At 45.6% G+C, this 25341-nt stretch overlaps 1 protein-coding gene and 1 long non-coding RNA gene across 3 annotated transcripts in view; one reads left to right on the forward strand and one right to left on the reverse strand.

Annotated features, from left to right (window-relative positions):
• Nucleotides 1-2190: 2190 nt before the first annotated feature.
• P4HA3 (prolyl 4-hydroxylase subunit alpha 3) overlaps nt 2191-25341 on the reverse strand; it is a 39060-nt gene continuing 15909 nt past the window's right edge. The window contains exons 6-13 of one of the 2 annotated variants that reach the window (XM_081909900.1): nt 24788-24951; nt 23034-23210; nt 14969-15033; nt 10270-10429; nt 8758-8820; nt 7423-7491; nt 5801-5897; nt 2191-3177 (exon numbers count right to left, since the gene is read on the reverse strand). In XM_081909900.1, coding sequence (XP_081766026.1) covers nt 3107-3177; nt 5801-5897; nt 7423-7491; nt 8758-8820; nt 10270-10429; nt 14969-15033; nt 23034-23210; nt 24788-24951 — 866 coding nt within the window. In that variant the 3' untranslated portion in view covers nt 2191-3106. The remainder of the gene's footprint in view (nt 3178-5800; nt 5898-7422; nt 7492-8757; nt 8821-10269; nt 10430-14968; nt 15034-23033; nt 23211-24787; nt 24952-25341) is intronic. The other variant, XM_081909901.1, reaches the window with a different exon arrangement.
• LOC309369457 lies at nt 7481-7811 on the forward strand. The gene is made up of 2 exons (XR_014168151.1): nt 7481-7535; nt 7652-7811. It is a non-coding gene; the product is annotated as an uncharacterized lncRNA (long non-coding RNA).

Below are 25341 nucleotides of genomic sequence, written 5' to 3' on the forward strand. Positions count from 1 at the left end.
CTTCCATGTGTCGGGAAAAGCTTCATGTTGTGGCGCTGGGCAGCTTCTGAGCAAGGACATGTGTATGTTTTGATGGTGAATTTCAGCTTCCATTCATGAAAGAAATCAGGTGTCTATACCTTCGGATTGCAAAAGAATTTAATAATAATAATAATTTATTTATTTATTTATTTATACCCCGCCCATCTGGCTGGGTTTCCCCAGCCACTCTGGGCAGCTCCCAATCGAATACTGAAAACACAATACAACATTAAACATTAAAAACTTCCCTAAGCAGGGCTGTCTTCAGATGTCTTCTAAAAGTCAGACAGTTGTTTATTTCCTTGACATCTGATGGGAGGGCATTCCACAGGGTGGGTGCCACTACCCAGAAGGCCCTCTGCCTGGTTCCCTGTAACCTCACTTCTCGCAGCGAGGGAACTGCCAGAAGGCCCTCGGAGCTGGATCTCCATGTTTGGGCAGAACGATGAGGGTGGAGACACTCCTTCAGATATACTGGGCCGAGGCTTGGCAGGGGGTTGGACTCGATGGCCCTTGTGGTCTCTTCCAACTCTATGATTCTAAGATTCTATGAGGCCGTTTAGGGCTTTCAAACCATGGAGAGACCTGGTCTGAATAGAGACACTGGATTCTTTTCTTATTATACACGATACAGCTATTTTTAGCCATCTCACGCCTTGCTTTTTCCTGTAAGACCAATTGCAGTCCTCGACAGTCGTCAACAGGTTTACCACCCCGATCAACGAATCACCCATTCCCACAACGAATCACCCATTCCCCTTCTGAGTAATACCCCTCCCCACCTTCTCACTATATAGAAGGGTCTGGTGACTTCTGTTTCAGTGTATCTGAAGAAGTGTGCATGCACACGAAAGCTCATACCAATAACTAACTTAGTTGGTCTCTAAGGTGCTACTTTGTCCATGGAGTTTTCTTGGCAGGGATACTGGATTGGCTTGCCAGTTCCTGCTCCAGGTGGATCACATTAAGTCAAAACTCTCCACTATGACCTGTCCATCTTGGGTGGCCCTGCACGGCATAGCTCATAGCTTCTCTGAGTTGTTCAAGCCCCTTCGCCACTGCAAGGCAGTGATCTATGAAGGGGAAGAAATGGAGGCAGTGAGAGATTTTACTTTCTTGGGCTCCATGATCACTGCAGATGGTGACAGCAGTCACGAAATGTAAAGACACCTGCTTCTTGGGAGAAAAGCAATGACAAACCTAGACAGCATCTTAAAAAGCAGAGACATCACCTTGCCAACAAAGGTACATATAGTTAAAGCTCTGGTTTTCCCAGTAGTGATGTATGGAAGTGAGAGCTGGACCATAAAGAAGGCTGATCGCCGAAGAATGGATGCTTTTGAGTTATGGCGCTGGAGGAGACTCTTGAGAGTCCCATGGACTGCAAGAAAATCAAACTGATCCATTCTGAAGGAAATCAGCCCTGAGTGCTCACTGGAAGGACAGATCGTGAAGCTGAGGCTCCAATACTTTGGCCACCTCATGAGCAGAGAAGACTCCCTGGAAAAGACCCTGATGTTGGGAAAGATGGAGGGCACAAGGAGAAGGGGACGAAAGAGGACGAGATGGTGGGACAGGGTTCTCGAAGCTACCAGCTTGAGTTTGACCAAACGGCAGGAGGCAGTGGAGGGCCTGGCATGCTCTGGTCCAGGGGGTCACGAAGAGGCGGACACGACTAAACGACTAAACAACAACATTATCTAGTCTCACAGTGGCCAAGCAGATCACCGCCGTCATGATTTTATTTGTACTCCATCTCCCCAGAGCTGAGACTTCGCTCGGGGAGCCTTACAAGACTTAAAGTTTTATGCCATCACAAACGTCGCAAAGTTGTCATGAACAATAAATAAAAGGCACCCAAAAATACAAAAACAAAAGCAACTATTTTCACATAAATCATAACAAGATCTAAGAAGAAAGGTACAAAAAATTTAATCCGTTCCGGAAGTCCGTTTCAAAACCAAAGCGTTCCAAAACCAAGGCACGCTTTCCCATAGAAAGTAATGCAAAAGGAATTAATCCGTTCCAGCCTTTAAAAACAACCCCCAAAACAGCAATTTAACATGAATTTTACTATCTAACAAGACCATTGATCCATAAAATGCAAGCAATAATCAATGTACTGCAGTCACTCAATCAATCAATCTGATATGGATTTTTTTTGTGTGTGTTTTTTTAATGTTGGTTTTTGTGTTTTGTTTATTGTTATTTTTTGATATTTTTCGGGTTGTTGTGTGGAAAATACTAATAAAATTTATAATTTAAAAAAACAAAAAGGAAAAAAAACTGGGTTCCACACAGTCACAAAAACGAAGCAAAAAAGCCGCAAAAACATAAATGCGAAATAAATAGCAAAAACAGACAGACCTCAGTCTAACACTCAAAACAAAAGTGTGGCACTCATAACGGAGCATGTTTGACTTCTGGAAAAAGTTCGCAAACCGGAACACTTCCTTCCGGGTTTGCAGTGTTTGGGTTCCAAGTTGTTTGAGTACCAAGGCATTTGAGAACCAAGGTACCACTGTACCGGCAACAAAAAAACATACCCTGTCTGTTCAGCCTCAGCTTTTGCAGCTGGAGTCAGTCCGGGCCCTGCTCTCCCAGGCCAGGTGGGAAAAGACCTGCAAGGCAGGGAGCAGGTCTTCCAAGACTCACAGCCAAGATGGTCACAGCCAAAGGCTCATGGGGAACCTGCGATCAGGATTCGAACCCAAGAGCAACTATCCCCTCTTGTGGCTTCCAGCAACTGAGATTCAGAACCATTACCGCCTCCAACTGCGGCCAGAGGCCGCCGACAGCCCTTTCCTCCACGAATTTGCCCCATCCTCTTAAAGCCGTCCAGGTTGGTGGCCAGTCACTGCGCCCAGTGGCAGGTAGTTCCATAGTTTAACGATGTGCTACATCAACAGGTCCTTTCTTTCTCGGATGCCTGAGAAAACCTTTGCCAAGGTGTGGTTTGGCCGTGGTTCACTCCGAGGTGGTCTTTCCGGACCAGGCTGTGTTGGGATAGGGAGTGGGCCCAGAATCTCTCCCCACACTTGAGCCCCTGGCATTCGCCGAACCCAGCTGAGAGCACTTGAACTATTTAGTCTTCTGGGCTGGTGCCACACGGTCTCCGAAATTCCTGTCCATGTTCATGAAACCACTTGTTGGCCACTATTAAAGAGAGGTGAGGATTAATAATACAGTGGTACCTCAAGTTACATACACTTCAGGTTACAGACTCCGCTAACCCAGAAATAGTACCTCAGGTTAAGAACTTTGCTTCAGGATAAGAACAGAAATCGTGCTCCGGCGGCGCAGCAGCAGCAGGAGGCCCCATTAGCTAAAGCGGTGCTTCAGGTTAAGAACAGTTTCAGGTTAAGAACAGACCTCCGGAACGAATTAAGTACTTAACCTGAGGTACCACTATAATAATAATAATAATATCCCTCATTTCCCCCGATAGGAACTACTCAAGGCAGCTTACAGTTAAAATAGAAACAGCTAAAATCACAGAGATGAAAAAGCAGTATCTAAAAAACAAATATGAGTCTATTTGGGAACTTCCGTGATTATTCGATATGTTTGTTACAAAGAGGAACCTTGTATTCATTCCACTGTCGAATATATTTTACACCACTCATTCTATTTCAAGCATTCTTTGATTATTGCGATTATCGTTCTATTATCTTGCGCTTTTATTCTTCCTGCTCTTATGACACTTTTTATTATTACTTCTAGCTTGATGTTTTCAAGTTAAATTGAAAAGCAATTTAGATATAGATATAGATACAGATATATAGATGAGATCTCTTAAAATATAGAGAGCATTATGATAAAAGCAGTATGATAGGAGCGTCTCCACCCCCATCATTCTGCCTGGACACTGAGGCTCCGAGGGCCTTTTGGCGGTTCCCTCCCTGCGAGAAGTGATGTTGCAGAGAACCAGGCAGAGGGCCTTCTCGGTGGTGGCACCTGCCCTGTGGAACGCCCTCCCACCAGATGTCAAGGAAATAAACAACTATCTGACTTTTAGAAGACATCTAAAGGCAGTTTTTACTGTTTGATGTTCTCTTGTATTTTTAATATTTTGTTGGAAGTCACCCAGAGTGGCTGGGGAAACCCGGCCACATGGGCGGGGTATAAAGAATAAATTATTACCATTATGATGATACCCACCAGACTGTTTTCATTCAAAACAGTCAGTTCCCCAAAGCCTGTTGGTCTTCACTTGCTAGCAGGAGGACAGCAAGGAGGGAGCCATTCTGACTTCTCCAGGCAGGGAGTTCCAAAGTTGCCTGGGAGAAGCCACTGCTGAGAAGACCCTGTTTTCCCTGAAGGGCATCCTTGGAAGTTCTCAAAACTCGGGCAGGTTCTTATGGGGAAATACAGTCCTTCAGATAATCTGGACCAAAGCCATATAGGTAAAGGGACCCCTGACCATTAGGTCCAGTTGTGGCCGATTCTGGGGTTGCGGCGCTCATCTCACTTTACTGGCCGAGGGAGCCGGCATACAGCTTCCGGGTCATGTGGCCAGCAGGACTAAGCCACTTATGGCAAACCAGAGCAGTGCATGGATACACCACTTGCCTCTCCGCCGGAGTGGTACCTATTTATCTACTTCACTGGCGTGCTTTCGAAATGCTAGGTTGGCAGGAGCAGGGACCGAGCAACGGGAGCTCACCCTGTTGCGGGGATTCGAACTGCCAACCTTCTGATCGGCAAGTCCTGGGCTCTGTGGTTTAACCCACAGCGCCACCCATATAGGGCTTTATAAGTTATAACCAGCCCTTTGAATTGTGCCAGGAAAAAAGACCTGCTTTATCACGAGAATCGTCTGCTCGCCATAACCACCCTCGGTCAGAAATCTAACTGCAGCTCTTTGAGCCAGCCGAAGTTATTATTATTATTATTACATTTATTCGTCGCTTTTTCTTGCCACAGATCGGCATAACTGGAAACGATTGCCGTGTGCCATGAAAACACAAGCAAAAAATAGCAATTCCCCTGCCTGGGTCTTTTCCTGGCAGGCTTTTTGAAGAGAGGGCAACCAGGGTCACACTTTATTTTATTTTTTATATAATTTTTATAAAATTCTCTGCTATACAATTTAAAGTACAGGGCTCATTTTTATATCCTTCAGATCTCAATGACGTCTTCTCTTTCCATGGCTCATTTGGCATATCACCAGTCCCTGCATATTTTACAAAAACTGTACCCTTGTTCCATTATTACATCCATCAAAACTTATTTACACTCTTGAATTTATCTTAGCGCTGCCCAGGAGTCACTTTTTGGACGTTCGCCCCTTTTTAGGCATCCCTCGCCACAACTGAAGTCAAAACTAATTTATAATTTATTGTTATATAATAGTAATTTATTGTTTATTATTTATTAGGACAAATTTAGCCAGCTAGCCCTGGTGATCATCTAATGTTTATTGGATGGATTTCCCTCCTAAATTGATTTTTAAATTCTGAATTTCTTGTTATTCGCGTTTTATACTGTATTTTATGCTGTTTTTTGTTGCATCAATTAAGTGTTTTAAATTTGCTGTTAGCCGCCCTGAGCCCGGTTTTCTGAACCAGGAAGGGCGGGGTATAAATAAAAAAATATTATTATTATTATTATTAATCATGCCTATTTCACTTCCCAGCTTTTGATGGCACAGCAGTGAAATTGACCGAGCTCCTCGGCAAGGCCTTTTTTGTGTGAGCCCGCTACCCTCGTAGGAACTTGGCGGCTGAAATTAGCCGGTCAGTTCCTTCCTTCCTGCACCCTAAGCTCAGCTCCTTACCCCATTTATCTCCGGCAAGGACCGGGCAGCCAGCGTGGAGGGTGTCGTCGTCCCCCTCCCCGTTCCTGCGAAGGTTCCACCAAAAGAGAGCTGCGTTCTGGAAAGGGGACCAGAAAAATAAGAATTTTCATGGCGTGTCTGCAGAGAAATAACCCAGGCTCCAGACTGAGCAGCGTGGCAGGTGTGATAAGAATTTTAAGGCCTTAGATCTGTAATCAATGTTCATAAATGTACCAAGCAAACACGTACATAAATCTATAAACCACATGTCTGAAAACGCCCCCAGAAACAAGTCCTGAACAAATTGACTTCAATTATTTCTCTGCAAGGTCAAAGTGGGAAACCTCCCCGTTGTCTCTTAAGGGCACATTTAAGATATGAATAGGATGTGAAGCTGTGACCTGGCTCAGGAACTAAGTATTTATCATTACGAAAGAATGGCCAGGCTCCCCAGGGTATCCAATCAAGTGACCATTAAAGAGGTAACCTGGCATTTGAGATAAACACGTCACTCAGATTTCTGCTATAGACCACCTTTTCTGTGATGGATGTATGATGTATGGTCTTGAGCTCCAGGGCAGGGAATTTAAAATGTCTATATAAGGCCTTGCGCGCCATTGTTCTGGGTTCCTCTTCCCTCCTGCGTGTGGTGAGTGAGCACCCTGTTGCAACAGATCAACAAAGATCAGGCTTACTAGCTGCTTTGCTTCTCAATATTCTCTGGTTGGCCTCTGTTATTTTCTCCTACCAATAGGGAACCTACGTAAGGACTCTATATGGGCTCTTGGATACCCCATAAGGGGAACAGGGCAGATTTTTTGTTTACAACACAGGCACCCAGCTGAGTGCACAAATCGCGTTCCTTTGAACAGGGGGCAGTTTCCCTGAAAAAACGTGTTGAAAACAGGTAAAGGTAAAGGACCCCTGGACGGTTAAGTCCAGTCAAAGGCGACTGTGGGATTGTGGCGCCCATCTCACTTTCAGGCCAAGGGAGCTAGCGTTTGTCAACAGACAGCTTTCCGGGTCATGCGGCCAGCTGGACTAAACCGCTTCTGGCGCAATGAGACACTGTGACGGAAACCAGAGCGCACGGAAATGCCGTTTACCTTCCTGCTGGAGTGGTACCTATTTATCTACTTGCACTGGCGTGCTTTCAAACTGCTAGGTTGGCAGGAGCTGGGACTGAGCAATGGGAGCTCACCCCATCGTGGGGATTCGAACCGCTGACCTTCTGATCAGCAAGCCCAAGAGGCTCAGTGGTTTAGACCACAGCGCCACCCGCGTCCCTAGGGAACAAGAACCTTCATGGCATGTCTGCAAGAGAAATAACCCAGGCCCCAGCTGAATGCACAAATCCCGTTCCTTTGAGCATGTGCAGAGGGGCAGTTTCCCTGAAAAAGCATTTGCAGAAAAAAAGACAGCGCCCTGAACACAAAGGGGTGTGTTGGCACAGCTGCCAAAGGGGTGAGAGGATGATAAATTTGAGCCTCAAGTGCCTCTTTTTAATTTTGCAAGGAAGTTGATGACTTGTTCCTCTCTCTCTTTTGATCTTGTTACTTTTGATACCTCTTTTCACGCCACGGAGAACCCTTCTTTCTGCAGTTCACAACACACAGACTCACCTTGACAGCAGGAATGCTGAGGTTTGCATAGATGAAGGCTGTGGACCCTCCGGCTTCTACCAAACTCAGCTGAGCAGGAAAAGAAATGGGACAACGTTATCCTTCGGCTCAAGGTGGCATATGTGGTTCTCTATATCTCTCAGCCTAACTACCTCACAGGGTTGTTGTGGAGTTTAAAAGAGGACAGGGAGAACCATGCTGAGTTTTTTTTTGTTTTTTTTTTGCACAGAAAAAGAAAGTTTTGGAGCTATTTTCAAGGAAATTCACCAAAATCTACACTTCCAACCTGGGTTGCCAGATGTATGGCAGTGCTAGGATATAAAGCATGAGACTTTTTTTTTTAAATCGTTTTTATTACTTTTCCAATAAAAAACATCCAATTAACATGAGACTTAATCTCAGGGTCATGAGTCTGAACCCCATGCAATAATAATAATAATAATAATAATAATAATAATAATAATAATAATAATAATAATAATTTATTTATACCCCGCCCATCTGGCTGGGCTTCCCCAGCCACTCTGGGCGGCTCCCAGCAGAATATTAAAAATACAATATAACATCAAACATTTAAAACTTCACTAAGCAGGGCTGCCTTCAGATACCTTCTAAAAGTCAGATTGTTGTTTATTTACTTGACATCTGATGGGAGGGTGTTCCACAGGGTGGGCGCCACCACCGAGAAGGCCCTTTGCCCGGTTCCCTGCAACCCAGCTCTTGCTACTTTGCAAAATGGGCAGAACTGATCCTCACTGCCATTAAAGAAACTAAATATAGTAGCTGCTTTGGCTGGTGCAATGAGCATTTAGAAATACCAGGGGAGGTCTGCTCAACCCTGTTTTCCATTCTCCAAATCATTCTTTGCCCCAGTTACACTTCCCTCCCGTGAAAACATCTCCCAAATCAGTGTTATGTACTGAGTTGAATAGGATCCAAACTGCAGCAGTCTGATTGGTCCTAGAACAATAGGATCCAAATGCAGCAGTCTGATTGGTCCTAGAACAATGCAGCAGTATGATTGGTTGGCAGGAGCCACCCAATCCAGCTCCAGGTGTAAGTGAATGCGCAACCTGATTGGCCTTCAGGAGAATCCCGGAATTAGCCAATCACGTGGGGCCCATTGTGTAAATAATGTATATAAAGCAGATACTTTGAGGGGACTTCCATTCCCTCCTCACCACTATGAGCTGAATAAAGAGCATGAAATCCACTCTCAACTCTTGAGTACCGGTATATTTCAAAGCAGCCCTTTCCTTCTTGAAGCATATACAGAGTTCCCTAGCAAAACCACAATATACTTTTGCAGATCCCAGCAAAGAGAAGAAGACTCACATAGACCATCAACGTGGCAATTCGGTTTCCGGATTTCATCCTGTAAAGGGGGCTTTTTCTCGACTGCATTGGAAAAAAAAGAGAATTCCTAGATTACGGAACACCAAGTAGTTGCATTCATCGAGTTTTAGTACTTCCAGAACTGGGATTATCTACCACAAGACCTGAGCATAACTACAAGTTGTCCTACAAGAGCAGAACGTCTGTAGTCAAACTGGTGGGAAGTCACGGGTGGAAAAAGATTTGTACGGAAAAACAAGTATTCAGTTAAGAATCTATGCTGTAAAGCAAACAAGTATATATGTATATGTACAATTTACATTTAATAAAAACTATATAAATACACACACACACACACCGGTTTAAATTTTAAAGTGTAGGTGGAGTTTAGGACTGTGCTTGTGGCAAGGGGAAGCAGGAAATATAATTAATTATAAATATAAATATAATTATAATTATAAATAAGAGAAGTTTAAAAAGACAGAAAGACTTAGATTGCTTCCAACAAAAAATGCAAGTGTTTACATCTCGGAAAATACAGTGGGACCTTGGTTCTCAAATGCCTTGGTACTCAAACGCCTTGGTTCCCAAACTCTGAAAACACGGAAGTAAGTGTTCTGGTTTTCGAATGTTTTTCGGAAGCCGAACATCCGATGCGGATGTCGGCTATTGTTTCCGGGGCGCCTGCACCAATCAGAAGCTGTGCCTTGGTTTTTGATCATTTTGGAAGTCAAACGGACTTCCGGAATGGATTAAGTTTGGTGCTTTCGTGTTTGCTATTTATTTTGCGTTTTTGTTTTTGAGGCTTTTCTGGTTCATTTGTTTTTGTGACTGTGTGGAACCTACTGATCGATTGATTGTGTGACTGCGGAAATGGATAAAAGCCTCCCATCTGAACAATGACTATCATCAGTGCAGGTAAGAAAAAAATACTGTATTTTTGCTCTATAAGATGCACCAGACCACAAGACGCACCTAGTTTTTGGAGGAGGAACACAAGAAAAAAATTATTCTGAATCCTAGAAGCCAGAACAGCAAGAGGGATCGCTGTGCAGTGAAAGCAGCAATCCCTCTTGCTGTTCTGGCTTCTGTGATAGCTGCGTAGCCTGCATTGACTCCATAAGACACACACACATTTCCCCTTCCTTTTTAGGAGGGAAAAAGTGAGTCTTATAGAGCAAAAAATACGGTAATAATTTTATTTTTTATCATCTACAATACTGTCTTATTTACTTTATAGTACAGTACATTGATTATTGTTTTCATTTTATGGAACAATGGTCACATTAGACAGTAAAATTCACGTTAAATTGCTGTTTTAGGGGTTGTTTTTAAAAGTCTGGGACGGATTAATCCATTTTGCATTACTTTCTATGGTAAAACGTGCCTTGGTTTTGGAACGCTTTGGTTTTGGAACGGACTTCCGGAACGGATTACGTTTGAGAACCAAGGTACCATTGTATCAAATTGCTTTCATGCCCTGCCGGACTTTGCAGCAACAGGTTTACTCACCGTCGCGTGGTCAAAATGGGGCTCATAGTGCCCGCCCAATCCATAGTTTACCACCTGCAGGTATTCTGCGTAAGGGGGCTGGGTGTTGAGGCCGGTCAGGGCTGCGACCCGTCGATCTAAAGCCACGATTGCTGGATCCAAGGTGTCTTTCAGCCAGGCACTAAACAAGGCACAATGCCAGAAAAATTGTACATATTTACCATAGCTGTCAACTTACAGATTTGAAAATAAGGGACCAGCAGCCTCGAAAATAAGGGATCAGCAGCCAAAATAAGGGATTTTCTGGGCACAGGTATGTTCGACTTCTGAGCCCCTCTGAGCCAAAAGCAAAAAGCCCAGCCAGCAGCCAAACGAAGCTTCAAGCGGTGGTTCCCACAGCGCAGCAACCCAGCAAAGGGGATGCAGCAAGGAAAACCACCGTCACCTCTCCGCTGGGAAGCGCTGAGCAAAGGCAAGTCCCCAGGCAACGCGGCCGATTTGATCGGCACAAGGCATGCAAGCTTCACCCCCCAGTCGTTCTTAGACTCCTTATTGGGTGAGCAACACAGCCAAGCAACACAGTTGGAGCCTCCCTCCTCCTTGGCCAGCAGGGAGGGAGGGAGGGAGAGGAGCTGCTTCCTTTGAAACCCGGGAAATTTAAGCGACATCATCAATAAGGGACAGCAGCGGGACACGGCGCTGGGATAAGGGACTGTCCCGCCAAATAAGGGACGCTTGACAGCTATGCTCTGATGTTGTACTGGCTAAACCTTTGATACCTGCAGACGTTTGGGTATTTTAAAATTTTACCATATTTTTCCAGGTATAAGACTAGATTTTCTTCTTTAAAAATGTCAAAAATGAGGGGGTGTCTTTCCCGCCAAATAAGGGATGGTTGACAGCTATGATATTTACACAACTGCACTTCTGAGCTCAAGTGCAGTCCTGTAAATATGTACATTTTTTCTGGCAAAGGACGTTTGAGGAGATAACAGAAATCCCTGGGTTAAAGCTGAGCAAAAGTCCAGAGGCAGCATTATTATCAATTTACCATTGGGTGGAATGTTTGCAGGCTACGAAGGACTCGCTCACAATTTTATTGACCGCTGCACGAATTACGATAGCTAGGAAGTGGAAGGGGCAAGCAGACTATAAAACGGAAGAATGGTATAAAGAGGTGTGGGATATAGCTATTCATGATAAATTAGCATGTGCCATTAAGGTAAGACGGGGAATTTTGAGGAGATATGGAAGGCGTTTGTAGAATTTTGTACTGTTAAAACGGAAAGGGGTCAAACCATGGCAAGAGGTGTTGAAATTTTGGGAGGTTGAATAGTTTGCAATGGAATGGTCCCAGTGGTGGGGTGCACATTTTCATTCTTATTTATGTATGAGTATTACTTTGTCAAAAAATTAAAATTAAAATAAAATAAAATAAAATAAAATAAAATAAAATAAAATAAAAATTACCATGACTTTAAAAAAAGAAAAAAAGAAGTGCAGTTGTGGCAGGGTAGGGGTGGGGAGAGAGAGAGAGAGATAAGAAGGTCAGGGCCAGGAGTGGATTCACTATAAATGTAATGAAACTTAGACCCTCCTAGTTAGACCCTATTTTCCAGGGACTGCCCCAGATTTACAGAAGCCATCCTGGGACTCAGCTACATTAGTAAAAAAAAATCCAACATTTTAAATGTGTTATAAACACGCAACAGCAGGTGGCGCTGCAGAGCACAAAACTTTCCCATGTGATTTTTACATAGCTTTTACCCCCTTTTGTTATAACGATCTAATGTATGACATAATTGTAGCGGGGTTTCTCCCTGTGTGTAGATCCACCCCGGTTTTTTATTTGATGCCAGAATGTCCCGCTTCCCCTCGCGATGTTGCACGATGTCGTGACCTTATGAGAGCAATGCCGTGAAGAGCCAGTCTGCTGACCCAACGCCCCCTGACTATTGAGAGGGCTCATAAAACTACTTTGAGGGGCCCGAAACTGCCTTGGCCCCTAGGAGTCAGCGCGCCTGCTCAGAACCCTAAACAAACTACAGCTCCCAGGATTATTTGGGGGGGCATGGCTATTTAAAGTGGTAAAAGGTAAAGGGACCCCTGACCATTAGGTCCAGTCATGGCCGACTCTGGGGTTGCAGTGTTCGTCTCGCTTTATTGGACGAGGGAGCCGGCGTACAGCTTCCGGGTCATGTGGCCAGAATGACTAAGCCACTTCTGGCGAACCAGAGCAGCGCATGGAAACGCCATTTACCTTCCTGCCGGAGCGGTACCTATTTATCTACTTGCACTTTGATGTGCTTTCGAACTGCTAGGTTGGCAGGAGCAGGGACCGAGCAATGGGAGCTCACCCCATCACGGGGATTCGAACCGCCGACCTTCTGATCTGCAAGTACTAGGCTCTGTGGTTTAGACCACAGCACCACCTGCGTCCCTATTTAAAGTGGTACAGCGCTGCTTTTAAATGCATAGTGCAGATGAGGCCAGAGTATTAATCGATTTAAAATAGCTTCACTGGCATACGATTCTGTTCATTTTACCGCTGCCGTTTCAAGCCAATTTCCTTCTGTTTTTCCCAACGGGGCCAGAGGTGAGGGAAGAGTTAATCGCTCGTTCATTCAACCATAATTCAAAGCCCCCCACCCTGCAGAGAATGGAATTCCGGCAGTCAGTGGGGGTCTCTCAAACCCAGATTGCAAAACCCGGCGCTGAGATCATCTTGGAAAATATTTGCCAAGGCTGCTTTGCAACCGCAGCCTCTGTCTCCGTCATCCTTTGTGTGGAAATTCCATATCTAGCTCTGCATTGCAAGACGACTCAATGAAGTCATTTTTTCCCAGCCTAGGAAGCCTGGAATGATAAACGCAGCTGTTGGCTATAAATCCTGCCCTTTGGCAGTTGGCAGGAGAATTGAAACCTGGATTGTAGTATACAAGGGAGATGGGAGGCCTGATCCTGAACTATTCACCTCTAGATTGCTTGCTCAGATTCCTTTGCTCAGTGGCAGAACACCTGGTTGGCCTGCAGAAGGTGGCAGCTTAACCAAACAGAACGCCTGGTCCGCTCCCCAGCCTCTCCAGTTAGAAAAAAGGATTTTGGGAGAAGCCCATGTACATTTAGCAGCAGCTTCCAAACTTTTTTGGACCACTGTCCCAATGGTTCCATAAACTCATCCCCAGTGTCACGCCCGGCCTATGAAAGATTCCATCAACGGTGTCTCCAAAAACTGTTACCCATCACTTGGGAAGACAGGCGAACTAATGCCAGTGTACTGGAAGAAGCAAAGATCACCCATGTCGAAGCAATGATTCTTCGACATCAACTTCGTTGGACTGGTCATGTTGTTTGGATGCCTGATGATCGTCTGCCAAAGCAACTACTCTATTCCAAAATTTAAAATGGAAAGCGTAATGCTGGTGGTCAACAAAAGAGGTTTAGAGACTTTCTCAAGGCAAATCTTTAAAAATGTAGTATAAACACCAAGAACTGGGAAACACTGGTCTGCGAGCGCTCCAGTTGGAGAACAGCCTTCACCAAAGGTGTCATGGGCTTTGAAGACACTCGAACTCAGGACGAAGGGGTGAAATGTGCTAAGAGGAAGGCATGCTTGGCAATCCCACACTGTGATCAACTCCTGCCCGGAAACCTATGTCCCCACTGTGGAAGGACGTGGGGATCCAGAATTGGCTTCCACAGTCACTTACATTGTTAAAACCGTGTTTCTGGAAGACAATCTTACTCGGCTACGAGGGATTGCCAAAGAAGAAGAAGAAGAAGACCCTATGAAAAGGATTTATTCGGAAGAGCAGTTTGCACGACCCACTGAGGAAGATCACAACGCAATAAAATCCAGCAAATAATATTGCATGAAAAGTATTGTTTATGCATTCTTGCTAACATAAGGTTGAAGGAAATTTAGGGCATAAAATGTTTTGATTGATTGATTGATTGATTGAGCTAGCCTGCAAACGTGACAAAAAGGCTAGCAACCTCAACCCTGCGGTGTGGGGTGTCCCTGGAGGCACCCCTAAATTTCACGAGGGGGCCAGCTCCTTGCACATCTGTTGGTACATCAAGCGATGTAGCTCCTTTGTTCCCTGAGATTTCTGTGTGTTGCTAGCAAGAGACTTTATGTGATGGCCTGGGAATCCGATTCAGAGGCTGAACCTGAGGAGTCCCAGCCTGCACAGGAGTCCCCGCCTCCAGGGCCGGCTGAACTGGGGCAGGGCCTTGATTCTGAAGCGCCTGCACCTGTGCCGGATCCTCAGGAGCAGGCACCAGGTGAGTCCACTCTGGCTCCAGAGGTGGTTGAGGACTCAATGCCTACAGGTGAATCTCCCCCTGGGCCAAGTAACCCTTCAGCCTCTCCTGAACTGCAGAGGCTCAGGGCAGAGAGGCGAAGGGAACTGGTTTCTCTCAGGAGGAGTGCTCGCCTTAAGGCCAGGAGAGGCGGGTCTCCTGGGGGCCGGGACCGCCCCTGGCCTCAGAGAAGATAAAGGCCAGTCAGCCCGGTCCCAGGTTGCGGGAGCAACATCATTGTTGAGTACCTGTTCCTGCCCGGACCCAGACCTGACCCTCCACTGTTCCTGTCCCCGCCCGGCTTCCTGCTTCGGACCTCGCCCCGCTCCTTGTGAACTGTTTCCAGGCTAGTGACCCAGGACCGGACTTTGACTACGCCAACGGTAACCTTCCCACCGGGGCCAGCACACTTTACCTTTTGCTTATTCGGTAGTCTGCTTTCTGCTGCTTTTCTCCCGAGGCAACCACCGACCTCTGCAACTGGAGAGGGGAACAGAGAGAGAAAAATGCAAGAGGTTGCAGTGTCAAATCTGGAGTGGAAGGGAGACAAGATGGGCTTCGCTTCTGATGTTTGGCTGAGTTATAATAATCAAAAAACAATGGGAGGATGACATAGGCTCTGAGATTAATCCCACTCAATGGACCAGAATGTGGTCTAACTCCCCCCTTTAAATCCATATCAAGAAAAGAAAAGAACTCACTCTGAAACTCACCTGCAGGTGGTACTTAACACCAAGAAAACTAGCGCTAATAAGCTACCGCAGAGAGATGACCCAGAGTCACCCATGGAACCGAGTTTGGGGATTTTCTTAATGAACTAGTTTGGGTCGGGGGATGGTCTATGCCTACAGATCTGTACACAGAATCTGGCGACCATCCAGGTCGTCTTATGATCTTTGCCTAACAGGAAAAGGTCAAATTTTGTTTTAAATGTTTGTTTTCCTTCTGGGATTGTACCCCCAAGTGGGTTTTATAAGCTGGTCTCCGACCGTAATAAATTATCTATCTATCAAGCGCTAATACGCCCAGGAACCTCACCAAAATGCTGGAGACGGTGTACCTCCACAGGCACATACCTCCACATGTGGTGGGAGTGCCCCAAATACGTAAAATAACCAAGCAAGTATTAGTTAAAATAATATTTTGTTTATACCCCACCCATCTGGCTGGGTTACCGAAGCCACTCTGGGCGGCTTCCAAGACATAAAAACATAATAAAACATCAAACATTAATAGTAACCATCTGATCCAATATAAAAGTCACAATACCTTTAAAATAAACAACTGATATCAAACAAAGCAACATTCAACAATCCATCAGACCGCAATAAATAATTACCAATCTATAATGGGTACATTGGTACCTCGGGTTACATACGCTTCAGGTTACAGACTCCGCTAACCCAGAAATATTACCTCGGGTTAAGAATTTTGCTTCAGGATGAGAACAGAAATCGCGCGGCGGCGGCGTGGCGGCAGCAGGAGGCCCCATTAACTAAAGTGGAGCTTCAGGTTAAGCACAGTTTCAGGTTAAGAACGGACCTCCAGAATGAATTAAGTACTTAACCCGAGGTACCACTGTAAAAGGAACAGCAATCACAATGCATAAAATTCCATGAAACATACAAAACCATGTAAAAGGGTCAAATTGAGAAGCAAAGAAACACATCTTATAAAAGTATTTTTAAAATAATAATTAATTAAAGAGTGGCAGATGAAGATGATGGACCTTGAAGAACTGGTGAAGCTGACAGGAAAAAATCCGAAACCAGCACAATCAAGTATTCCAAAAGCACCGGAGCAAATTTATACGATATCTGAAAGACTATTGTAAGCAATTGACATCACTAGCAGGGTTATCTGAAGACTTGTAATGAGAAGTTTTCTACCTTTCTATATTTATTCAAATTTTGAGCTATTTTGGAATTGGAATTGGAAAACGTACAAAATGATATAAAGATTAATTTTGAAAGCCATGAGGTGGGAGGGAAGTAAGTCGATAGGCTCTAAAGAGGCAGGGAGGTAAAGTGGATAGCAATGATATGAATGTATATTATTAAATGGAAAACAAATAAACATTATATATAAATAAATAATAATAATTTGAAAATTATGGACATAGTTTGCACACCACCCCAATCTCACAGCGGTGCAAAATCCCAGGGGTCCCAGGAGTGCTGAGCAGTTTCCTTTTGGAATGAGGCACAGTGGGGACTGTGGTGTCTTTAGGATATATGGTTTAGTTGCACATTGTTGTTTAGTCGTTTAGTCGTGTCCGACTCTTCGTGACCCCATGGACCAGAGCACACCAGGCACTCCTGTCTTCCACTGCCTCCCGCAGTTTGGTCAGACTCATGCTGGTAGCTTCGAGAACACTCTCCAACCATTGTGTCCTCTGTCGGCCCCTTCTTCTTGTGCCCTCCATCTTTCCCAACATCAGGGTCTTTTCCAGGGAGTCTTCTCTTCCCATGAGGTGGCCAAAGTCTTGGAGCCTCAGCTTCGGGATCTGTCCTTCCAGTGAGCACTCAGGGCTGATTTCCTTAAGAATGGATCGGTTTGATCTTCTTGCAGTCCATGGGACTCTCAAGAGTCTCCTCCAGCACCACAATTCAAAAGCATCCATTCTTTGGCGATCAGCCTTCTTTATGGTCCAGCTCTCACTTCCATACATCACTACTGGGAAAACCAGAGCTTTAACTATATGGACCTTTGGCCTACGATGCAGGGATCCACAGAACTGCACTCCAAGAGAATCTTGCTTCTGCCCTACCCACAGCCTTAGATTCAGACAGACACCATGCTCTGCCTTCCTGAATCCCTTAAACATGACTCCTTCGCAGGTTTCTAACTCCCATCGCTTTATCTGTAGATCGCACAGATGCTTTGTGTCCTTCCTAATGCTCCATCCCCAGGCTTTCACTTCACACAGGAGGCCAGCCTAGGTTAATAAGCCTTTAACACATGCTGATTTCAGAGGATTGGCAGTGTCTAGCACACAGCTTAATCAGGGCCGGATTTAGGTTTGATGAGGCCCTAAGCTGCTGAAGGTAATGGGGCCCTTTATAAGGAAGACTCTTGTGTCTTCATTCTTTTAGGAGGGAATCTAAGGGGTCTTACCAGGAATATACCCCAATCTGGGGATGCCAGATTGGATTGCTTAACTAAAGGGATTCAAACGAATCTGGAACTAGTTTCTTGCTGTGTAAAGTGGAACGAGTTGTGCTATATATGTGTGACTCACTAGCGTAAGTTAGGAAGGATAATATTTCATCAATATATACTCTCCTACTACCCACAACAGGGACGCAGGTGGCGCTGTGGGTTAAACCACAGAGCCTAGGACTTGATCAGAAGGTCGGCGGTTTGAATCCCTGCAACGCGGTGAGCTCCCGTTGCTCAGTCCCTGCTCCTGCCCACCCAGCAGTTCGAAAGCACGTCAAAGTGCAAGTAGATAAATAGGCACCACTCTGGCGGGAAGGTAAACGGTGTTTCCGTGTGCTGCTCTGGTTCGCCAGAAGTGGCTTAGTCATGCTGGCCACATGACCCGGAAGCTGTACACCGGCTCCCTCGGCCAATAAAGCGAGATGTGCACCACAACCCCAGAGTCATCCGCGACTGGACCTAATGGTCAGGGGTCCCCTTTACTTTTTTTACTACCCACAACATTCCCACAGCTGTGCCTGGAGTTGCCATTGGAGACTGAATGTGGGGACCTTCGGTATCCAAGAAGGATATTCCCACAAGGCCGCATACCTGTTAAAGGTGAAGGCGCCACTCTCAAGACGCTTCCAGCTGCCTAGCAAAGCTAATGTCTGCCTTCGCCTTTGCATTTCTGGTCATACCTCGGGTTACAGACGCGCGATTTTGGGATGCGCACTGCGCTGAACCCGGAAGTACTGGAATGGGCTACTTCTGGTTTTCGGGCCTTGCACATGCACAGAAACACTAAATTGTACTTTGTGCATGCGCAGAACCGCCAAATTGCAACCCGTGCGTGCGCAGATGCAACGCTGCAGGTTGCAAACGTGCTTCCCGCACGGATCACGTTCGCAACCCGAGCATCCACTGTAGTTAAGGAAAACAGCCCTAGGCAGTTGTTAGGAGCAACGCACCCGGCGGAAGGGCGTCTAGCCCAGAGAACTGCGGCCACGATGACACACTCGGCCGAGATGCCAGGATGTCTGGAAGATGCCCAGAGAAATTGTGATGGATTGGCAGCCAGAGCCAAGTGCCGTCTGGCCTTGGGAAGCAGGAGAACCGCAAAACCGATGTCCCATCCACGCCGTGGATTAGGTTAATAATCTCCATGTGGGCCTGTTTGCGCGGTTGCCAAGGCAACCGGCCAGGATGTTGGATGGAGAAGGAATTGTTTCGGCCAAGTGTGGAGGAGCTGGATCGCAGGATCTTCTCCTCCTTCTCCTCTGTCTCGAGGTGGCAATTTCTAAGCTTAATTCTCTCGGCTGCTGAAGGAATCTGAATAACCAAAAAGGAAGTTTTCTGCCCTCTTGTTCAAAGTAGGGTTGGGCACACCATGTTAGCAGAACTTGAGTGATACTTGTAAACACAACAAATACCGTTTGTGGAGTAGACGGGAACAACAATAATAATAATAATTATAATTTATTATTTATACCCCACCCATCTGGCTGGGCTTCCCCAGCCACTCTGGGCGGCTTCCCAAAAAAATATTAAAATACTGTAATACATCAAACATTAAAAGTTTCCCTAAACAGGGCAGCCTTCAGATGTCTTCTAAAACAATATTAAAGAATATAAAACTGTGCGGGGAGAATGATGACAGTATAAACAGTACAATGAGAATGATTGGAAGACTCGTTGTGTCAGAAGTCTTTTTTATTTAAGTATTAATTAGGAAGTTTAAGATTTTTTTTATGCATGTAAATCTGCTTTTTCTTCTTTCTTCTTTCTGTGTTTTCTGGTTTTCTTAATGGTTTTTTCTTTAATTTTCTTTTTGGAGTGTGAGATTGTAAATTCTTTGTATATTCTTTGTATATGTGTGTAATTTAAATTAATAAAGATTATTTAAAAAAAACAAAATAGGGTTGGGAATGCAAACTGGGGTGGTCCCCCCCCACATTTTTAGGGGGGGTTGCTAGTATAACAAAATTTGGAGGGAACGAAATTCTCCAGCAGACTAACCTGGTTAGAACGCACTACTGGTATTTGTATGATTCTATGATTTATTAGTTGTCCTTGGGGGACTTACTAACCAGTCATCAATACTCCAAACCCATGAGAAAGCCTCAGAAATCTCATCGACCACAGCAGCAGTTAAAAAACAAGTTTGTGGCCCAGGATAGCCGTCTTGTGGCTCCTATGGGAGGAAGAGGGGCAGGAAAGACACCCAAGGTACGAAATAAATGACGATCCATCAAGTGCTCTGGTAACCTCAAGGTTGGTTACCGCAAGGCATGGGTAGGCAACCTAAGACCCGGGGGCCAGATCCGGCCCAATCGCCTTCTAAATCTGGCCAGCGGACATCCGGGAATCAGCGTGTTTTTACATGAGTAGAATGTGTGCTTTTATTTAAAATGCACCTCTGGGTTATTTGTGGGGCCTGCCTGGTGTTTTTACACTGTTGTTTCCACTGAAAGGAGGCTGTATTTTAATGTTTTAATGTTTTATTTTAATCTTGATTTTAAGTTGTATTTCAATCAATTGTTTTTATGTCGGGTGTTAGCCACCCTGAGCCGGGTCTTGGCTGGGGAGGGTGGGGTATAAATAAAAATTATTATCACTATTTACATGAGTATAATGTGTGCTTTTATTTAAAATGCATCTCTGGGTTATTTGTGGGGTATAAATAAAAAAAAATTATTATTACATGAGTAGAATGTGTGCTTTTATTTAAAATGCATCTCTGGGTTATTTGTGGGGCATAGGAATTCGTTCACCCCCCCCCCCCAAAAAAAATAGTCTGGACCCCCACAAGGTCTAGAATCATAGAATCATAGAAGAGTTGGAAGAGACCACAAGGGCCATCGAGTCCAACCCCCTGCCAAGCAGGAAACACCATCAGAGCACTCCTGACATATGGTTGGCAAGCCTCTGCTTAAAGACCTCCAAAGAAGGAGACTCCACCACACTCCTTGGCAGCAAATTCCACTGTCAAACAGCTCTTACTGTCAGGAAGTTCTTCCTAATGTTTAGGTGGAATCTTCTTTCTTGTAGTTTGGATCCATTGCTCCGTGTCCGCTTCTCTGGAGCAGCAGAAAACAACCTTTCTCCCTCCTCTATGTGACATCCTCTATGTGACCACTGTCTGAGGGACAGTGGATGGGCACCCTGCTGAAAAAGTTTGCTGACCCCTGCGGCAATGCGTTCTACGTAGGGCTGCCTCTGAAGACCGTTCGAAAACTTCAGTTGGTGCAGAATTCAGCGGCCAGGTTGCTCACCGGAGCAAGACGGTTTGAGCATGTTACACTGATCCTGGTCCAACTGCACTGGCTAAAAATTAGTTTCCAGGTCCAATTCAAAGTGCTGGTTTTGACCTATAAGGCCTTAAACGGCTCAGGACCACAATACCTCAAGGACCGCCTCTTCCCATATGAACCTACCCAGACCCTGAGATCACCTTCTGAGGCCCACCTTTGTGTGCCTCCTCCTTGAGAGGTCTGGAAGGTGGCAACACAAGAACAGGGCCTTCTCTGTGGTGACTCCCCGTCTCTGGAATGCTCCCCCCAGGAAGTTCGCCTGGCGCCTTCATTACACACCTTTAGGCGCCAGGCAAAAACGTTCCATTTCAACCAGGTCTTTGGTTCATCTTATTGACATCCTATGCCTTTTTAAAATGTAGTCCTTTTTTGGGGGGGGGGTGTTATTGGGTTGTTGTTTTTATTTTGATTATATACAGTGAGGGGGGGGGAAGTATCTGATCCCCTGCTAAATTTGCCCGGTTGCCCTCTGACGAAGAAACGACCAGTCCATAATTTTAATGGTAGGTTTATTGTAGCTGTGAGAGACAGAATAACAACAGGAAAAAAGCCCAGAAACCCAGAAGACAAAAGTCAGAGATGGATGCGCATTATAATGAGTGAAATAAGTATTTGATCCCCTATCAACCAGCCAGATGTCAGGCTACCTGCTATCTTCACTGTATGTAACGAGCTGAGATTAGAAGCACCTGGTGTAAGGTCTTACCTGTAATCCCAGCTCGTTACAGTACCTGTACAAAAGGCACCTGTCAACGGAAGCAATCAAACCAGCAGATTCCAAAACTGCCACCATGACCAAGGCTTCGTCAGGGGGCAAACGGGCAAATTATCAGGGGACCAAATACCTTTTTCCCCTCACTGTATATTGTGGTTTTTATATTGATCTTGTTCTGTGAACCGCCCTGAGACCCCTGGGTATAGGGCGGTATATAAATTCTTTTTTTAAAAATAAATAAATATCTTTTTATTGAATTCTTCACTGCACAAAAAAAGACATAAAACATTAGAAATAAAACATAACAACACACAAACTAAAGAGAAAAAAACCAGAAAGAAATGACCAAAAACTAACACACGTAACAATTAACAGACGAATCTACTTTAAAACAATAATTGACTTCCCTCCATCTCAGATTGGGCTGTTCAGACCCCATCTCTCTCTGCAGTTTATTTCACTAAATCTTTACGTATATAAATTCAATCAATCAATATTATTATTAGTGTTGGTATTCACAGAATTGTAGGATTTTAGAGTTGGAAGGGACCCTGGCGGTCATCTAGTCCAACTCCCAGCAATGCAGGAATCTCAGCTAAAGCATCCATGACAGATGGCCAGCCGACCTCTGCTTAAAAACCTCCAAGGAAGGAGAGTCCACCACCTCCCGAGGGAGACCGTTCTACCATTGAACGGCTCTCCCTGTCAGAAAGTTCTTCCTGATGCTTAGCTGGAATCTCCCTTCTTGTAGCCTGAAGCCAAGGAGGCAAGAGATTATGATGAAAAGAAAGGAAGTTAGTAATTTGAATTAGTTAATTTTATTAGAAAGTGAATATTGGACAATTGCTAAAATGAGATTCAATGAAAATCCGTTAGGAAGGATTCGAGGAAGTCATTTAATAATGGAAATTAATTTGGATTTTTAACTGGAAGAAATTTTATATGTTTGTTTTTCTTCTTATATGTTTTGTTTATCGTGTTATGTTGTATTTGTTATAAATTTGGAAAATTAATTTTAAAGATTGGGGGGGGGGGGATAAAAACATCACAAGAGCCCAGGAGTGACCCAGCCCGTTTTGCCGCATAACACGCCTTCCAGGCTCTGGCAAGATATTGCTCGAGCCCCACAAGATCTCGTAGGGATTTTGTGAGGTCCCGCCAGAACCTGGAAACCGCTGCCGCAGTCACTTCCGCAGCAGGCCTGCCCCTTCAGTTCCGTCGCCTGAAGCGGCTGCCTCAGTCTGCCTCGTGGATGGGCCGGCCCTGCAAGACCCCATTTCCTGACGCGCCAATGCCCCTGAGCTGCTTACCCGTGGAGCGGCAAGCTCCTTGATCTTTTCCGCTTCGGCATCGCTGACGAAGTCGTGGTAGAGTGCGATGTGGGGCTGCTGGTGGACAATCTCCCTCTTCAGAGGCTGGAGCATCAGGAAGGGGGTCCCATTGGTCTCGTAGGAGCAGTAGAGGTGTTGTTGCTGATACTGGGATGGCTGGAGGAAGACCAGAGAGAGAGGGTGACGCAAGGGAACCTACCAACCAACCAACATCAATAGGTCTATTGCACCAAGTTATAGGCAAAAGGCCCTAGCCCAGTAGTTGGAACCAGTGAAGGAGGTGAATGTCCTGTGTGAATGTCTGGAGGCGGTTGGAAGATGGATGGTGGCCAACAGATTGAGGTTGAATCCTGACAAGATAGAAGTACTATTTTGGGGGAACGGGGCGGGCAGGTGTGGAGGACTCCCCAGTCCTGAATGGGGTAACTGTGCCCCTGAAGGACCAGGTGCGCAGCCTGGGAGTTATTTTGGACTTTGATCCATGGAGGCGCAGGTCAATTCTGTGTCCAGGGCAGCTGTCTACCAGCTCCATCTGGTACGCAGGATGAGACGCTCCCTGCCCGCAGACTGTCTCGCCAGAGTGGTGCATGCTCTGGTTATCTCTCGCTTGGACTACTGCAATGCGCTCTACATGGGGCTACCTTTGAAGGTGACCCAGAAACTCACCCCATCGAGCAGATTCGAACCACCGACCTTCTGATCGGCAAGCCCTAGAGGCTCAGTGGTAGTTCCTTTAAAAAGATCAGTTTTATTCTATTTTTCAAAGAAACAAAAATTGTATTTTACACCCACCAAAATATCATACAGGATGATGAACCAGCAAAAGGAAAAACAAGGAGGGTTGGTGATGGGTGGGTTTTTTTTCCTCTAAGGGGGGCTAATATTGCAAATTTGTCTCTCAGATATCACAAGCAGATCATTGGTGTTACAGTCATACCTCGGGTTACTGACGCTTCAGGTCGCATTTTTTCAGGTTACGGACCTCCAAAACCCGGAAGTACTGGAGCGGGTTACTTCTGGTTTTGGCAATCACACATGTGCAGAAGCGCCAAATCACACTCTGCGCATGTGCAGATGCGCCGAATCACAACTTGTGCATGTGCGCAGATGCGCTGCTGTGGGTTGCGAACTCTGCGGGTTGTGAACATGCATCCCACACAGATCACGTTCACAACCTGAGCGTCCACTGTATCTACAATGGTGCCCCGCAAGACGAATGCCTCGCAAGACGAAAAACCCGCTAGACGAAAGGGTTTTCCGTTTTTCGATGCGCTTCGCAAGATGAATTTCCCTATGGGCTTGCTTCGCTAGAGGAAAACGTCTTGCGAGTCTTGCAATTTTTTTCGCTCCCCCCCCTTTTTCTAAGCTGCTAAGCCACTAATAGCCTTTTAGCCGCTAAGCCGCTAAGCCTTTAATAGCCGCTAAGCCGCTAATAGCGCTAATCCGCTAAGCCGCTAATAGGGTTGCTTCGCAAGACGAAAAAACCACTAGACGAAGAGACTCGCGGAACGGATTATTTTCGTCTTGCAAGGTACCACTGTATATATTTAAAAGCTCATCAGATTCCCTATGGAAATTTGGCATTTCTATCCCAAAGACATCGAAAGTGCATCGACGCTCATTCCACAATTAACACCCGTCTGGTAACATCATCCTAACACTGCTGGGGTTTGTCACTATTTCATAAAAACGAAACGCCAAGGTTGGATTCTGTGCCTTTTCTGCGGCCCCACCTGAGACCCCAGAGTCTGACATAGCTTCTCGTAAATATCTCTGGTCTCCAGCTGGGTCACGTTTGGCCTCTGCAGGGACCCCACTTCTTCGCCACTCTCGGGGTTCACCAGCAGCAGCTTCTCGTACTTGAGAACATTCCTCGCCATCCTCTTGTTGCTCGGATCTGGTCAAGATAAGAGGTGGTCTGAATCCAAAAGGGGATATACATTTTTAAAAGCCCCCCCTGCCCCTTTAATAGCCATCTAGCATGCAGAAATGAAGCGGTCGCCCAGGTCCAGGAAAGTTCGCCCCATGCGCCAGGTTGCCACTGAAGGCAAAGGCGCAGAGCCAGTAAGAAAAAGTTGGCAACCCGGTTTTAATTATTTGTAGCTTTTCAACTTGGCCCCGTTACCGTGCCAACTTGGCCCTTCGGTCGTGGGGGCCGTGGGGGGGGCATGCAGCGTGAATATCCCTGGCATAGAAATTTGTGGGTGCCTGGTCCCTTCATGGGGAATTTTGTGGGTGCTTGGGCACCCAGCGCCCCAGAGAGTTGGCATCTATGCAGAGCAGTACT

Source organism: Podarcis melisellensis, assembly GCF_964234715.1.
Source record: "Podarcis melisellensis genome assembly, chromosome: 4".
Taxonomy (NCBI): domain Eukaryota; kingdom Metazoa; phylum Chordata; class Lepidosauria; order Squamata; family Lacertidae; genus Podarcis; species Podarcis melisellensis.